The sequence below is a fragment of the Perognathus longimembris genome, chromosome 1, assembly GCF_023159225.1.
Source record: "Perognathus longimembris pacificus isolate PPM17 chromosome 1, ASM2315922v1, whole genome shotgun sequence".
NCBI lineage: Eukaryota > Metazoa > Chordata > Mammalia > Rodentia > Heteromyidae > Perognathus > Perognathus longimembris.
Genome location: NC_063161.1, coordinates 156,009,311 through 156,025,569, shown reverse-complemented (window position 1 = coordinate 156,025,569; position 16,259 = coordinate 156,009,311). Strand labels below are relative to the sequence as shown.

The following is a 16,259-nucleotide window of genomic DNA, read 5'->3' as shown; positions in this document are numbered from 1 at the left end:
TCAATAATAAGAGACCTCCTTTTTTTCCCCTTCTTCCTGTGGCTTGGGCTAGAACCTGGGGCTTCGTGTCTATTAGACAGCATGGATCACTGAGCGAGACCACCCGCTCCCGCTCGCTGGTTCAGCTCCTGGTGGCCTCTGAACCTGGTGCTGATGTGAACCACAGACCAGACCGACCTGGGGCCTGAAAGTGTGGTTCAGAGTCCCCGACGCTACCCTTCAGACCTCCCGGCAGCTCGCAGCTTGTCCCGCGTTGCTGTCCAGGGAGGACAGGCCGGGACCATTGCTCCCATGTGCAGAACAGGAAGCTGAGTCCCTTCTGGCTTCAGCCATCTAGAACAAGGCCCACAGGCCAAGCGCAGCCCCGTGCCTGCTTTGGTCAGTAAAGCCCTGGCACTGAGCGGCACCGGCTCGCTGGAGTGCCGGGATGGGGGGCAGGCAGGCCCCCACAACTTCCGTATTTGCTATCCAGCCATTGGAGGCAGCATTTGTCCCCGCGGAGGAGCAGGGGCAGCCTGGGGTCCTGAGAGCCGTTCTGGGCGGCCTCTCAGGGAGGGGCGGCTCTCAGTAGAGCAGCGTTAGTGATGGTGCCAGGTCTCGGGGTCCAGGAGCTGGGGGTGGGGGGCTGCTTACTCCTGTGTCACTGTGACTGCTGGGATGTAGGGTGCTCCCAGCATTCCTTGCCTGTGGGGAATCGGGGGGTCTGGTCGGACAGGAGGCCACTGGGCCATTCACTGTCTCTTGGTTCTCTCTCCCCGTCCCTCCCCCTCCCTGGAGCAGGCATCCCAGAGGACTCCAAGGTGGAAGGCCCTGCCTTCACGGACGCCATCCGCATGTACCGCCAGTCCAAGGAGCTGTATGGCACGTGGGAGATGCTGTGCGGGAACGAGGTCCAGGTGAGACCAGGAGTGTGCGTGCCGGCCCCGAGGGTGGGCCGGGGACAGGGACCCCCGGCTCCGATGACTGCGGGTTGGGAAGGCAGGTGCCCGGTGTGGGTGCGGACAAGGAGGCTGCAGCCCTGGCCATCAGGACCTCTGTCTCCAAGGAGAAACGGATGTTCAACACACACACGTTTGCACGTACAGACGAGGCCGGAGAGGCGCAGCAGTTAAGACAGGGAAGGCGGTGTGTGCAAAGGTCCTGAGGTGGGCTCCCCGAGCCTGAGAAGCTCGCAGGGCCCCTCCCGCAGCGACGCTGACCCCTGCGAGATGTTGGGAGCCTGGGAGGCAGAATCACGAGGCAGAGGGCCGGGCTCGCGGGGATGGTGACGTGAACCTGCGCCGGCCCCGCCCTGGCCATGCCTCTTGGTCCTAGATCCTGAGCAACCTGGTGATGGAGGAGCTGGGACCTGAGCTGAAGGCAGAGCTGAGCCCCCGGCTGAAGGGAAAGCCGCAAGAGCGGCAGCGGCAGTGGATCCAGGTGTGGGGACCGGGGGAGCCCTGGGGGCGGGCAGCTGGCCTGGCTTCCCCCCCCCCCGCCCCCCGCCCCGGCGCTCACGCCCTGGCCGCGGTGCTGCAGATCTCGGATGCTGTGTACCGCATGGTATACGAGCAGGCCAAGGACCGCTTCGAGAAGGTGCTGTCCAAGCTGCAGCTGGCCCGGCCGGCCATGGAGGCCGTCATCCGCACCGACATGGACCAGATCATCACCTCCAAGGAGCACCTGGCCAGCAAGATCCGAGGTGGGTTCCGCAGGCCGCGCCGGGGCACACCCGCCGGGCTGGGCTGGGGTCGCCCCTGGGACCACGCGCGCTCCTTCTGTGTCAGCCGTTGGTGCTGCGGCCTGGAGCTGTTTTGTAGCTGGATTTTCATCTTTTCCTGTAAACTCCGATCTTGAAGGTAGAAGCTTTGGTCTGGGAGGTTCAAGCTTTCTGTCCATCCTTGGCCAACCGCTGTGTTCGCTGGAGATGAGAGTCTCGCGGCCTTTCCTGCCCGCGCTGGCCTCCAGCTGGGATCCTCAGATCTCAGCCTCCTAAGTAGCTAAGATTACAGGTGTGAGCCCCCGGCACCCAGCCAGGGCCTTGATTTATAAAACCAAAGGGTTCCTTAAATTTGTTTATTAAGGCATTTTTGTCTTTTTTCCAGGGGGAGAAGTACTAGGACTTGAGCTCAGGGCCTTATGCTTGCTAGACAGGGGGGGCTCTACAGCTGAGCCCCAGCCCCTTTTGTACCAACGACTTGAGGTACAGTCTGGCTTCCAGACAGGAAGTGTGCCTGGCTGCAGTCCTCCTCCTTGAGGCTCCCCCTCCTGGCTAAGACGGCAGGCTCACGCCGCCACACCGGCTGCCAGCCGCGGCTGCAGAGGGCTCAGGGGTACGCCAGGGGCCGGCCCGGAACCTCCAGCTCCCTGTTCTCAAGCCCCCGTGGTTAGCGTTGCAGAAGTGATCCGTCCACCGATACCGTGCTTGCTTTGTTTGGGATTTAAACAAGAAGCTGTGTCCCTGAAAGATGAGGATTTTCTGTTTGTGGCTAAGCCGCGCTCGGCTGACCCCTTTGGACCCACAGGGTCAAATATGTCAGGTCTCCTGTCAAGATGAGGGCGTGGAGCTGTGGCCGGGCGGGAAGCGTGTCCCCAGTGCCGCCTGCCCGGCCGACGCCTCTGCTGACCCGGCCCCCCCCCCCCCCCCCCCGGGCACAGCCTTTATCCTCCCGAAGGCCGAGGTGTGCGTGCGGAACCACGTTCAGCCCTACATCCCGTCCATCCTGGAGGCCCTGATGGCGCCCACCAGCCAGGGCTTCACCGAGGTTCGGGACGTCTTCTTCAAGGAGGTCACGGACATGAACCTGAACGTCATCAACGAGGGCGGTATCGACAAGCTGGGCGAGGTAAGGGCTCCTCGTCACACACTCCCGGGGCGTGGGCTGCCCTGCCCTGCTCAGGCAGTGCCTGCAAACGGGCCCGGGGCGCGGGCCGCCACCGCGGAGCCGCCGTCAGCCCTTAGAAATCAAGCGAGAGGACCGCTGAAATATACAGAATTTAGCCAGGTACAGTGGCTTATCGCCTGTAATCCCAGCTACTGGAAGCTGGGGTTGGGGAGGATAAGATTGAAGGCGGCTAGTGAGAGCCGATCTCAGCAGCCTAATCCAGGGCGTGGCGATGTGCGCATCATTCCGGCTTCCGGAAGACACAGGTGGAGGATCGTGGTCTTAGGACCCAGGAGAAAATGTGCAACCCTATCTCAACAATAAAGCAGAAACAATAGATGAGTAGGTGAAAAACACGCGGTACCTATACACGGTGGAACTTTACACAGCTAAAACAGTTTGCTGGGAAATGGATGGAGCTAAAACAGGTCATGTTAAGTGAGGTCAGCCAAGCTCAGAGGGACAAAGGATGCAGAAATCGGATCCAAAATACACTGGGATATGATAATTACACGGGATTCTACCTGTTTACACCCAGTGAGACCGAAGGAGGACCCTCGTAGGGAGAAATACAAAGGTGCAGTGCCTAAGAGCCTCTTCATAGTTACAGAAAATAATATACATATCAACATGAACTCCAAGATATAGAAACAAGGGACTGCTCTTCTTTCTAAATTTTTTTTTTTTTTTTTTTTTGGCCAGTCCTGGGCCTTGGACTCAGGGCCTGAGCACTGTCCCTGGCTTCTTTTTGCTCAAGGCTAGCACTCTGCCACTTGAGCCACAGCGCCGCTTCTGGCCGTTTTCTGTATATGTGGTGCTGGGGAATCGAACCTAGGGCCTCGTGTATCCGAGGCAGGCACTCTTGCCACTAGGCTATATCCCTAGCCCCTTTCTAAATTTTATTTTATTTTATTTTGCCAGCCCTGGAGCTTGCCTCAGGGCCTGAGCACTGTCCCTGGCTTCCTTTTGCTCAAGGCTAGCACTCTGCCACTTGAGCCACAAAGCCACTTCTGGCCGTTTTCTATATATGTGGTGCTGAGGAATCGAACCCAGGGCTTCATGTATACGAGGCGAGCACTTTTGCCACTAGGCCATATTCCCGGCCCAATTTTTTTCTTTTCAGTTTTTAGTTTTTGATGATTCTGTCTTTTCCTTATGTATGGTGTATTCAAGTGTATTTCTTGGGAAGGGTCGGGGAGAGGGTGCAGAACTCAAGGCAAAGAGGGTGAAAAAGTGAGCAGCGGTGCTCACTGGACACTGATGTAAGTGAAGTACACAACTCACAGGTGGAGAGGGAGGGAGGGACTGGGAGAGAGGGAGGGAACGGAAGACAGAAAGGAAATGTACTCATTACCTGACTCATGTAACTGTAATCCCTCTGTACGTCACCTTTATAATAACAATAAAGTTAAATTAATAACAATTAAAAAAATAAAGCAGGAGTTTGTGGCTGAAATGGTAGAGTGCTATCCTTGAGCAGAAAATCCAAAGGAACATAGGAGACCCCACATTGAAGGCCCAGTACTTGCATAAAAATGAAAGGCAAAAGCCAGGCCCTGGTGACTCATGCCTGTAATCCTAGCTTCTCAGGAGGCTGAGAGCTGAGGATTGTGGTTCAAAGCCAGCCTGGGCAGGAAAGTCCATGGGACTCTTATTTCTAATTAACCACCAGAAAACCAGAAGTAGAGCTGTGGTTCAAAGTGGTAAGAGTGCTAACCTTGAGTGGAAAAAGCTCAGGGATAGTGCCCAGGCCCTGAATTCAAGCCCCATGACTGACACGTTAAAAATAATAATAATAAAGGGAAAGGAAAAGAAAAAAGATAGCTGTGGTATGGCTTAAGTGGTAGAGTGCTGCCTAGCAGGTACAAAGCCCTGAGTTCAAACTCTGGCACCACCATAAATAAATAAGGAGGGAAGAAAGGCAAGCTTTAGGTCTGAGCAATATAATGAACGAGGCAGAGTCAACCATCCGTGCGCCCTACAAGCCTAGGAAGTCCTTCCCTTTCTCAGCTACCTGGTTCTTGGGGTGAATGTCCTTCTGGGGTGGCTAGCTGTCTGGAACCCACACAGAGGTTAGTTGCAGATAGAATCTGTTTCATCTCTCTGCTTCCTTCTCTAAACTGCAAATCTGTGACTTCACAGACAATAATAATCAGATTTTTTCTTTTTTTTTTGTTGTTGGTCGTGGGGCTTGAACTCAAGGCCTGGGCGCTGTCCCTGAGCTTTCTTGCTCAAGCCCAACACTCTACCACTTTGAGCCACAGCGCCACTTCCAGTTTTCTGGTGGTTAATTGGAGATAAGGGTCTCACAGACTTTCCTTCCTGGGCTGGCTTTGAACTACAATCCTCAGATCTCAGCCTTTGAGTAGGTAGGATTACAGGCCTGAGCCACTGACACTTCTTTATTTTTTATTTTTTGCCAGTCCTGGGCCTTGGACTCAGGGCCTGAGCACTGTCCCTGGCTTCTTTTTGTTCAAGGCTAGCACTCTGCCACTTGAGCCACAGTTCCACTTCTGGCCATTTTTCTATATAGGCGTTGCTGGGGAATCGAACCCAGGGCTTCAAGTATACGAGGCAAGCGCTCTTGCCACTAGGCCATATCCCCAGCCCTGCCACTGACACTTCTAAGGACTTTAGAGATCTTGACAAGCTATCTTCCTGTTTGGAGGCTGAAGACCCTGATAGTGAGAGGGAGAGAGCACCCCCCAGAACGATGAGAACGCGTCCCCAAGCGCAGGCTGACCTCAACAGCACTGTGCCGCTGGACCCCACTCCCTGGGCCTTCAGACCCTCCTTCCTCCTGTCGGGGGTGCCCCGGGCTTGGCCTCAGCCCCATCCTTGGGCGGCCATCCCCCGGTAGCCCCGGCTCAGGCCCCCCCCCCGCCCCTGCCCTGCAGTACATGGAGAAGCTGTCCCAGCTGGCCTTCCACCCCCTGAAGATGCAGAGCTGCTACGAGAAGATGGAGCCTCTGCGGCTTGACGGGCTGCGGCAGCGCTTCGACGTGTCCAGCACGTCGGTGTTCAAGCAGCGAGCCCAGATCCACATGCGTGAGGTGGGCCCCGGGCTGTGCCCACCCCGTCCCGCGCGCGGCCGGCTCGGCCCCCCCCCCCCCCCCCCCCCGTCTCCTGGCTGGCGCTGCCTCGCCGTCCCTTCCTGTCCGCTCCAGGCGGGGCGCGGGCCCTGGTGCCCAGCACCGTGCCGGGCGTGCTGCGTGCCCTCAGTGAACGTGTGAACGGGCACCCCCGCCCCCCCCGCCGGGCCTGGGGGAGGGGGGGACTGGTGAGCCCCTCAACCACCAGCAGGTGGGGGGGGGCCTCACGTGGCCCGTGCCGTGCCCCGCAGCAAATGGACAACGCAGTGTACACCTTCGAGACGCTTCTGCACCAGGAGCTGGGGAAGGGGCCCACCAAGGAGGAGCTGTGCAAGTCCATCCAGCGGATCCTGGAGCGCGTGCTGAAGGTGAGGGCCCCCCCCGCCCCCCGCCCCCCCCCCGCGGCCGGCCCCGCGCGTGCGCTTCTGCCGTGTGCAGGGGAAGGCTCTGGCCTCCGCTGGCCCCCCAGCCCCCCCGACCCTGCCCCTCCTTCCTGCAGAAGTACGACTACGACAGCAGCTCCGTGCGCAAGCGGTTCTTCCGGGAGGCGCTGCTGCAGATCGCCATCCCCTTCCTGCTCAAGAAGCTGGCCCCCACCTGCAAGTCGGTGAGCCCCGGCTCCCCTCAGCCCGCAGGGGGGGGGGGAGGAGGGGGGCCCTCCGCCCACCTGACCGCCCGCCTCTGCCCACCCCGTCCCCAGGAGCTGCCCCGCTTCCAGGAGCTGATCTTCGAGGACTTCGCGCGCTTCCTCCTGGTGGAGAACACGTACGAGGAGGTGGTGCTGCAGACGGTCATGAAGGACATCCTGCAGGGTGAGCAGCCCCGGGGGAGGGGGGCGGCGGAGGAGCCGCGGGGGGGGGGGGGGGGGTGACGCACCCCTGGGGCGGAGGCTGAGCCCCTGCCGTGCCGTGCGCAGCCGTGAAGGAAGCCGCCGTCCAGCGCAAGCACAACCTGTACCGGGACAGCATGGTCCTGCACAACAGCGACCCCAACCTGCACCTGCTGGCCGAGGGCGCGCCCATCGACTGGGGCGAGCAGTACGGCGGCGGCGACGGCGGCGGCGGGAGACGGCGGGGGAGGCGGCGGCAGCCCCAGCCTCGGGGCCCCCGAAGCGGTCACCCCCGTCCGAGAAGCGCCGTCGGGCCAAGCAGGTGGTGTCCGTGGTCCAGGACGAGGAAGCCGGGCCGCCCTTCCCGGCGGGCTCGGAGCCGCCACCCCCCGCCTCCCCGGACAGTGTCACCGAGCTCCGCGGCCTGTTGGCTCGGGATCCGCGGGCCGAGAGCCCCCCGCCGGCCAGCCCCCTGCCCAACGGGGCTCCCGCCCGGGAGAGCCCCCGGCCCGGGGCCGCCCCCGAGGCCGCCTCACCGCCCGCCTCGCCCCTCCGGCACCCCCCACCCGGAAAGGCTGTGGACCTCGAGCCCCCCAAGCCCAGCGACCAGGAGACCGGAGAGCAGGTGTCCGGCCCCGGCGGCCGCGCCCCCATCCACACCACCACCGAGGACAGCGCCGGGGTGCAGACGGAGTTCTAGGCCGGTCGCCCCCGTTCCCGTGGAGGACGCAGCTCGGGGGAGGGCCCCAGCCGGGCCGGCGCGGCCGTGGGGGTGGAGGGGGCAGCGCGGGGCGCCCCGCATTGCTCTTCTGCAGGCTGATCTCAGAGGCAGGGGCTGGTTTCAAGCTTTCACTTTGTGGGGGACGGGACGCAGCTGGGGGTGCTCCTCCATCCTGCTCTCCGCTGCGCCCCGTTTCCTCCATGCCAGTGGGCCTTGCTATCCTCGGGGTTGGGGGGGGGAGCGAGAGCTTCAGTGCTTGAGGCTAAGTCCTCCCCCTCTGCACCAGCGTGGGAGGAAGGGGGGCAGAGGGAGGGAGAGCCCTGCCCCCTCTGTCCTGCCCCTGCCCACTTGTCCCCCCAAGCCAGAAAGGTTCACCCATGGCTGAGAGAAGCCCAGGAGGGGGCGGCTTAGGCTGGCGTGCTGGGGAGGTATGGGGTGAATCTTCTAGAAGAGAGTAGGGCCAGGGGCCTGGGGATGAAATGAGGACGGCTGGAATGTGCTGGAAAGTGTAGAGGGGAAGTGTGAGAGGAAGGGAGGAGCTGGCTTCTGGGGACTGGGGGGGGGGTGACAGCGGGGGGGACTCTGAGCCAGAGGAGGTGGTCACCTGCAATCCGAGCGCAGCCTGTCTCCTTCCTGCCTACGCGGGACAGTCTTGGGGTTCCGAACCTCTATCCCGGGGAAGGGCTTAGTGGGTGTGGCTCTGTCTACTGGCCGCCTCCGAGGTGCTCACTGCCCACGGGGAGCTGGCGGGGCTCCGAGGGGCCGCGGGGGTGGGGTGGGGTGGGGGGGCCTCGGCTCCCCAGGACGCCGAGCTTCGTGTGGCCCCTGCTGCCTTGCGGCTCGCCCGGGCAGTCCGGGCCCCTGGTCTTGGCTGTTGGCCCTTCCCTAGCTTCCTACTCCTGGGCACGGGGGTTAAGTCAAGGTCACCCCACTTGACAAGGCCCCCCCCCCCCCACGCGCCTCCTCAGACTGCTGCTGGGGATGGGGAGGGCAGGGTAGGAGCCGCCCCTGGGCAGGGTGCGATACACCCCAGGACGAGGCTGGGGCTCAGGGACCCCCCGTCCCCGGCCCTCATCTGATCCAGTCTCTAATCTCTTCCGTGCTCTCTAGTGCCTTGGGTTTCTGGTCATTTCCCAGATGTGGTATGGAGAATACTATGCAAACTGTTTAAGCTTCGCTAATCAATAAATGCTTTATTTAAAGCTCGCTCTGTGTGGTGCGGGGGGGGGGGGGGGGCTGGCGGGGCTGGGCCCCGGGCCTCTGTCCCTCCGTCCCCCTAGGGCCCATGAGACCCATGGTGGAGTTCTTGTGCCATTGTACAAAAGGGGAAGAGACTCGTCCAGCTCACAGCTGACGGGCTTTGGGGTCACGCTCCCCGGTGGCTGCTCGGCCCTGGGGTGCAGCCAGCTTTGCCGGCTCTCTAGGACCTGACCATAGCCCGGCACCGCTTGAGCTCTCACCGCGGCTGCGCCAGGACCCCGGCTGAGGTCAGGAGGCACCGGAGACCGCCGTGCCCCGCAGCCAGTGAAGCGTAACGACCAGGCCTCTGGGGGGGGGGCTGCTCACTGCTGGTTGGTCCTTGCGTGGTGGCCAAGGCCAGGGGTCCAGCCAGTACCGAGCTCAAGGTCCTTGAGTAGAATAGAGGGCGGCAAAAGCCCTTGCTCCCCAAGCTCTAGTGAGACCCCCACAAAACTGCTCCTTGAAGTCATTGGGCCTCAGTCTCCCCTCCTGTCCAAGCTAAGCTGAGATGGGAAAGGGAGGAGATAAGGAGGGGAGGAGACAAGCTTCTCCCTAGAAAGCACTTCAAAGGGCACCGCAAGGTAGGTGGTCCCAATTAAGCAGAGAAACTGAGGCCCAGAGAGGCAGGGCCCTTCTGAACCCCCAGGGGCGTTCATCATCTTCCTGGCTTAATAGCTGTGCGCTCGGCGCCCCCTGGTGGCTGGCGGTTGAAGTTCATATCCCCTGCTGCACGGAGGGATGGAGGGATGGAGCGAGGGGTCTGAAGCCCGTCACTGAGTGCAGCAGCCCTTCCGCTCGCCTCCAAGCCACCTGCCAGAAATCGCACGCGTGTTCCTCAGCCTCGGGTGCCTGGCATTTTGCAATGAACCCCAGGACACAGTGGAGCAGGCTGGAGACCCAGGACGCTTCCAGGCTGCCCTCGGGCTCTGGGTAGCTGTGCCTCCTCTCCACCGACCGGAGCCGCAGCTCTGCGCCCCCCCCCCCCCCAGTACCCTGCAGACCCAAGGACAACAGGAGGAAAGGAGCAGCTAATGGCTTTATTGATGTCTGCTGCTTCAGGCTGAGCTGTCTGCGTGAGGTAGGGTGGAGGGCAGGTAGGACATGCTCAGGGAGCAGCCGAGGGGAACTGGGGTACTGGGGTGCAGGCCTGTGCGGCTCAGCGTCCTAGCTGGACGGTCTCCCCCTCTCGGGCCGGGGACAGCCGGGTGGGCTCCACAGATGAGGCTGAGTACAGTGCTCTGAGAGGCAGGCAGCGGGTGGGGACGGGGATGGGGACGTGGCTTGGCTATGATGTCAGTCCCACCCATGGCACAGCCCGCTCCACGCCCGGGCCTCTCCCTGGGCTGCGGGGGGGGGGGGCAGCCCCAGCGCAGCTGCCCCCCTCTTCCTCGATGGCCGGCTGGCTCGCCCGAGGAGCGGCGGGGTGGGGGGCCGGGCGGGGGCTCAGCCGCTGTGGTAGATGCGCAGGCGCTGGGCGATCTCCTGGCGGCACAGCGGGCAGGTGCGCAGCGGCTGGCAGCACTGCTGGCAGCAGCAGACGTGGCCGCAGGTGAGGAAGACCATCTGGGCCTGAGGGGGGAGTGGGCAGCAGCTGAGCCCCACCCCCGAGGAGCTCAGAGACCTGCTGGCACGGGGGCAGGGTGGCCACCCAGAAACTGCAAGTTCAAACCCTAGTACCACCAAAATACGTGAAACAGGAGCCGCCCAAACACGGCAGACACGCACGAGTGTATGCCGCAGACGTGAGAGCCTGGTCGGTCCCGGCGCCGGTAGGCTAGCGCTCTGCCATTTGAACCACAGCGCCACTTCTGGCTTTTTCTGTTTATGTGGTGCTGAGGAATCGAACCCTGGGCGTCATGCGTGCTGGGCAAGCACTCCTCCCCTAAGCCACATTCATATAGGTTTGTTTGTTTTTTTGGCTATTGCTGTTGTTGGACACACACCTGCTCAGCCCCTGAACTCCTGGTGTAGAATGACTGCAACTTTATGGCTCAAGAGCCCTATAAGCGCACTTAGGCACGTATTCTGAGAAAATCAAGGATGGATGTGCTCCAAACGCATCACGGCCACCTGTAATGTCCAGACACTGGGGGCCGACGGGGGAGGCGAGGAAGGGTCGGTACCTTAGACACTGCTGGGTCAGCTTTCGGCAATTAAAAAAAAAAGTGCTAATTCTACAGTTTGTGAACCGCTTTGGCAGGAAAAGCCATGCTGCTGCTATTTCATGGCAGGAAATTTACCCTAATGTAGTTAGTAAGTTGGAGGAAAATGTTCTCATGGAGGAAAGAAAGAGAAGCGGGAAATGGTAGCGTTGCTCACGTTTGGGCGAAGGAGCCGCCGCTTCCCGCCCTCGTTGCTTTGCTGTGTTTTCTAAATGGTCTGGTAATGGGCTCGTGTCACCGGGGACGTGTTCACAAACCAAGCCACGGGGGCAGTGGAGCTGAGGCTCGAGGGCCAGCGAGGGCCCCGCACCGGCCGGGTCCCGGTGCCCAGTGCCCGCTCCAGGCCGGGTCCCGGTGCCCGTCCACCTCCCGCTCCGGGCCTCCCGGTGCCCGTCCACCTCCCGCTCCGGGCCGGGTCCGGGGCTCGCTTACCTCCCGCTCCAGGCACACGACGCACTCCGAGGCCTGCGTCTCCAGCTCGGCCGGGGGAGCCGATGGCCTCACGGGCTCGGGCGTCCGGGGCGCAGGGAGCGGCTCCAGGGCCCCAACGACGTCCCCCTGGGCTGGCTTCATCTCTGTGGAGCGGGAGGGACGGGCTGAGCCGGGGGTCCTCGCGGATAACCCCAGGCCCTGGGGCCGTTCCGAGGGCCAGCGGAGGAGGGGGAGCGAGGCCCCGCCGCCTCGCCATCTCACCAGGCCGGCACGCGTGGCGGAGCGCCGCCCACGGGGCCTTGAGTTCCCGATGGCCCCGGGACCCTTCCCAGCCACCAGGAGGGCCGAGTTGGGGGGCCGCTCGCCAGGGCCGCACGGCTACGGGGAAGGGGCGCCCTGGCTTCTCATAGGATGGGCCGCAGCCCCTTGGCAAGTCCCCCAGGCGGCCCCTCCGCCCACCCTCCTGCCTCGGGCCAGCACCTGGCTGCGTCCTGGCCACGTCCAACAGGTCCCGGGCCCTCTGCAGGATCTCATGCTGCAGACCGCTTCGGAGACACCCATCTGTGGCAGAGAAAGGGAGGGCAAACCGTGGCTGGCCTGGGGCTGGGGGGGGGTGGGCTCTGCAGCCCAGGGCGGCCCTTCGAGGGCCCAGGCCCACGGGACTGCCCCACCCCAGCTTCCCTCCGGCACCTGCAGTGGGACCATGGCAGCCGGGGCCCTGGGGTCAGCAGGACGGGCTCAGCGGCGTGCAGTGGGGGTGACCGAGGCTGGCGAGTGCGCACCTGCGAGCCCTGTGCCTCGCGTCACCGCCAGGACTCCAGCCACAGTTCTCCAGGCCTGGGGGGGGGGGGGGTGAGGAGAGGCCACTGAGGCCACCCGAGCCGCAGCCCGGCAGGTGGGGCTGCCCACGTCGCCCTACTCTGGGGAGTGAGTGGGCTCTGTCTTTGGTGAGAGGCCCCAGCCCCTGCCCACGTCGAGGCTCTGCCTGAGCCCCGGCGTGCAGTCTAGATGCCCCCCAAGCATGGCGGCGGCCCGCGGCTGGAAGGCTGGTCTGAGCGGGCGGGTGTCCCGGGCCTAAGTCTCCGGTTTCTCTCTTGGAAGGGCTGGGGTTTGGACTTCGGGCGTCGCGCCGGCTCGACGGGCGCTCGTCACTTGAGCTTTGCCACTAGCCCTGATTTTTGGTGGCTAGTTTTGAAACAGGGTCTGGTGAACTTTTCCACCCACGCTGGCCTCAAATCTTGTTCCTTCCACGCTCAGCCTTCCGAGTAGCTAGGACTGCTGGGGCGAGCTATCCTGGGGCCGCGCCATGATGTTTTTCTTTCCTCGTCTCTTTTCTGTGCCTGTCCCGGGGCTTGGACTGGGGCTGGGCACTGTTCCTCGGCTTCTTTTGCTCAAGGCTGGCATTCTACTACTTGAGCCACAGCGCCACTGAGGGCTTTTTTTCTTTGAAGTGGTTTTACTGAAGATGAGACTCCTGGACTTGCCCGCTCAGGCTGCCTTTGAGCCACAATCCTCAGAGCTCGGCCTCCTTAGTAACTAGGATTACAGAGGTGAGCCACCGGCACCTGGCTCTTCTTTTTTTTTCTCTTCCTTCCCTTTTTCCCCTTCCTCCCTCCCTCCCTTCTTCCCTCTCTTCCTTCCTTCTTATTGAAGAAAAGTCTGGCTATGTAACCCAGGCTGGTCTTGAACTTGTGATCTATCTTGCAGCAGGGGTGGCCTCACGAGTGGCGGGGGGCAGAGGGGGCAGGTGCTCCGCACAGTCCATCAGGACGGGCTCTGCGGCAAACCCCCTGAAGGGCGAGCCCCGCGCTGCCCGGGCTGCGGCTCCCCACCTTGGCCAGGTCCCCGGGGCTCATGTGGTACAGCATGTCCAGGGATATGCGGTGGTGGGCGAAGATGGGCAGGTAGTGCTCGGCCGACAGCTCCACCAGGAGGGCCGCCAGCGGGCGCTCCAGGCCTCCCTCCTGCAGGGCAGCAAACGAGAGGGTGAGCGCAGCGCACAGAACGCAGCCTTGGGACTTTCCCTAAAAAGACACATGGGGGGGGGGCCGCGGGGGGAAGGGCGGAAGTGGTAGGACACCTGCTCCGCCAGCGCGTGGCCCTGCGTGTGGGGAGGGGAGCTGTGTGTGGAGCTGCCCGGCACCGACTCCAGAGAAAGGCAGGTTCCCAGAATGGTGTGTACGCGGCAAGTGACCGACTTTTTTTTTTTTTTTTTGTCAGCCATGGGGTTTGAACTCGGGCCTGGGCGCTGTCCCTGAGCTCTTCTGCACGAGGCTAGCGCTCTACCCGCGTTGAGCCACTGCGCCACTTCTGGTTTTGAGGTGGTTAACTGGAGATAAAGATGCTCACAGACTTTGCTGCCCAGGCTGGCTTTGAACTGCGATCCTCAGATCTCAGCCTCCTGAGTAGAGGATTACAGGCGTGAGCCAGTGGCGCCCAGCTATGACCAGACTTTTATTAAAGATTTTGCAAGTGTATGCGCGTGTGCATGTGTATATGCGCGTGTGCACGTGTATGCATGTATACATGTGTGTGCGTGTGTGTGTAAGGATAGGCGTCCACATCTGCACGCACGGCTCGCCCTGGCACTCTGGTCTCCACTGGCCATGGCAATGAGCAGCGCCAATGCTCCCTCCCACCTTTCTGCCCCTTCGAGGACCCGGCCTGCTTCCACGCTGGGCAGATGGAGCCCCTGGGGCGGGGGTGGGGCTGGGAGTCGCAGCCCCCGTGTGCGGACCTCCGCTTCCTCACCTGCAGCTTCAAGGACAGGGGCTTCTGGTTCAAAAGCCGCTGGTACTGGATGAGCCAGTAATTCTCCTGCTTGGTTTCGCTCTTAGCTTCGAGCTCCATCTGCCAAGGACAGAAGCCGTCACCGGAGCTGCCTGGGCAGGTGAAGCCCCGAATCACCGCAGCCGGCTGGGACCACACAGGCGATGGGCCTTGGTATTTTACCAAGGACTCTCTCACCGCATGGCCCACCTTTAAACCACTGAGGCACGTGGTCCCGGACTCGGCCAGCACCTGTGAAGGACCCCCTCTTGTCTGCCTGGGGGGCAGGCGGGACTGTGGGGGGGCTCCAGGCTCCTCAGGACTCTTGCACCTGACTCCACGGGGTGAGGCTGAAGTACAGCGAGCAGGCCAGAGGCGGCGATTCCCTCCCCCCTGCCACGTAAGCAGTGGAGTTCCGTCCCGGGACTGCATGTACTCTAGGTATGGGGATGAGGCAGGGTGTGGGGACTTGTCATCCACACAGAGCCCTGTGCCGCACCGTGCTGGGCACCAAAAGATGTTATTTACGCAGCTGTCCTAACCGTGAAGGCCATCCATTCTAGCTCCCGGTGAGGAACTGAGGCTCAGAGGGATGAGTACCTCGCCTAGGGCCAGGGCCTGATCCAGACCAGGCCTGCGTCTTGTTGCTTGGGAGCTGTGAGAGAAGTTGTGGCCGCAAGCCACGACCCTGGCCGGCAGGGTGTGGGGAGCGGGTCTCAGGGGGCCTCTCGGGGGCTCTGCAGAGCTGGCTGCCCTCCTCTGCCTTGGCCTAGAGTTGTGAGTGCCTTCTTTCCTCCTCTCCTCTCCTCCCTCCCCCCTTCCCCTCCCCCTGTGCTGCTCTCCTCTCTCTTTTGTCTGAGACAGGGACTCCAGTTCAGTGACACGTGCTTTCGCTCATTGGCTGGTGCTCTACTGCCTGAATCACGCCTCCAACCCCTCTCCTCTCTTCAGTGTTTTTTTCTGTTGTTGTTTTTTTGGACTCAGGGCCTGAGCACTGTCCCTGGCTTCTTTTTGCTCAAGGCTAGCACTCTGCCTCTTGAGCCACAGCGCCACTTTGGTCTTTTTCTGTGTATGTGGTGCTGAGGAATCGAACCCAGGGCTTCATGAGTGCTAGGCAAGAGCTCTACCAGTAAGCCACACATCCCCAGCCCTCTTCAGTGTGTTTGAGACCCAGTTCTGCTATGTAGCCCAGCCTGGCCTGGAACTCTTGATCCTCCTGTCTCAGCCTCCTCTGAGCTAGTATCATAGGCCATGCCCAGGAACATCCCCCCTGCCCTGTGCCCGTGCCCCAAACTGCTCTGCTGGGCGGGAGCTCCCCCCCCCCCCCGCCAGCAGTGGACCAGGGCCTTTCTGGTGGCAGGGGCGCAGGGCCGCAGTGGCCCGCTGCTGGGAATGGCTTCTCACACTGGTGCAATGTGCGGGAAGTGGCTGAGGCCCGGTGAGGAGCAGGCCCTCTCACAGCCATGGCCCGAAGGTGCCCCTGGGCTCTGCGCTCTGAGAGCTCGGGTCTCTCCTCTCAGCCTGCCCAGGCCCGGGGGACATGGAGCCACTCACAGTGACAGGAACGGCTCACAGCCCCAGCCAGCGGGCCTGGCTTCCTCCTCATGCGCAGACGTCCTGACGCATGCTGCAGTCAAAGCCGCCAGGCACAGACCACGCTTGGCCACGCCTGCCAGAAGCTCGTGGTCTGCTCGGGCCACGTGAGCCCACTTCTGAGGGAACATGCGTGGCTGTTTTCAAAGCCCAATCCTCAGAGACTCTCCGGCCATGGCTCACAGAGGCTCCACCCGGTGCCAGCCCGCCCCAGGGCAGCCATGGAAGCCGCCAGAAAGGAGTGGATGGGGCTGGGGATATGGCCTAGTGGCAAGAGTGCTTGCCTCGTATACATGAGGCCCTAGGTTCGATTCCCCAGCACCACATATACAGAAAATGGCCAGAAGTGGCGCTGTGGCTCAAGTGGCAGAGTGCTAGCCTTGAGCAAGAAGAAGCCAGGGGGGCTGGGGATATAGCCTAGTGGCAAGAGTGCCTGCCTCGGATACACGAGGCTCTAGGTTCGATTCCCCAGCACCACATATACAGAAAAAATGGCCAGAAGCGGCGCTGTGGCTCACGTGGCAGAGTGCTAGCCTTGAGCGAGAAGAAGCCAGGGAC

General features: G+C 62.1%; 2 protein-coding genes across 2 annotated transcripts in view; one reads left to right on the top strand and one right to left on the bottom strand.

The window, feature by feature from the left end:
• The window catches only part of Niban2 (niban apoptosis regulator 2), a 48,839-nt gene extending 41,206 nt beyond the window's left edge, over positions 1 to 7,633 (top strand). The window contains 10 exon segments of the mRNA XM_048343296.1: positions 781 to 896; positions 1,315 to 1,419; positions 1,519 to 1,681; positions 2,638 to 2,825; positions 5,762 to 5,917; positions 6,208 to 6,324; positions 6,456 to 6,563; positions 6,657 to 6,768; positions 6,873 to 7,027; positions 7,030 to 7,633. Of these exon segments, the coding sequence (XP_048199253.1) occupies positions 781 to 896; positions 1,315 to 1,419; positions 1,519 to 1,681; positions 2,638 to 2,825; positions 5,762 to 5,917; positions 6,208 to 6,324; positions 6,456 to 6,563; positions 6,657 to 6,768; positions 6,873 to 7,027; positions 7,030 to 7,485 (1,676 nt within the window). The 3' untranslated portion in view covers positions 7,486 to 7,633.
• Positions 7,634 to 9,750: 2,117 nt separating this feature from the next.
• Lrsam1 (leucine rich repeat and sterile alpha motif containing 1) overlaps positions 9,751 to 16,259 on the bottom strand; it is a 36,713-nt gene continuing 30,204 nt past the window's right edge. Inside the window, exons 21-26 of the mRNA XM_048348671.1 lie at positions 14,091 to 14,189; positions 13,172 to 13,303; positions 12,122 to 12,176; positions 11,820 to 11,900; positions 11,340 to 11,482; positions 9,751 to 10,314 (exon numbers count right to left, since the gene is read on the bottom strand). Coding sequence (XP_048204628.1) covers positions 10,189 to 10,314; positions 11,340 to 11,482; positions 11,820 to 11,900; positions 12,122 to 12,176; positions 13,172 to 13,303; positions 14,091 to 14,189 — 636 coding nt within the window. The 3' untranslated portion in view covers positions 9,751 to 10,188. The remainder of the gene's footprint in view (positions 10,315 to 11,339; positions 11,483 to 11,819; positions 11,901 to 12,121; positions 12,177 to 13,171; positions 13,304 to 14,090; positions 14,190 to 16,259) is intronic.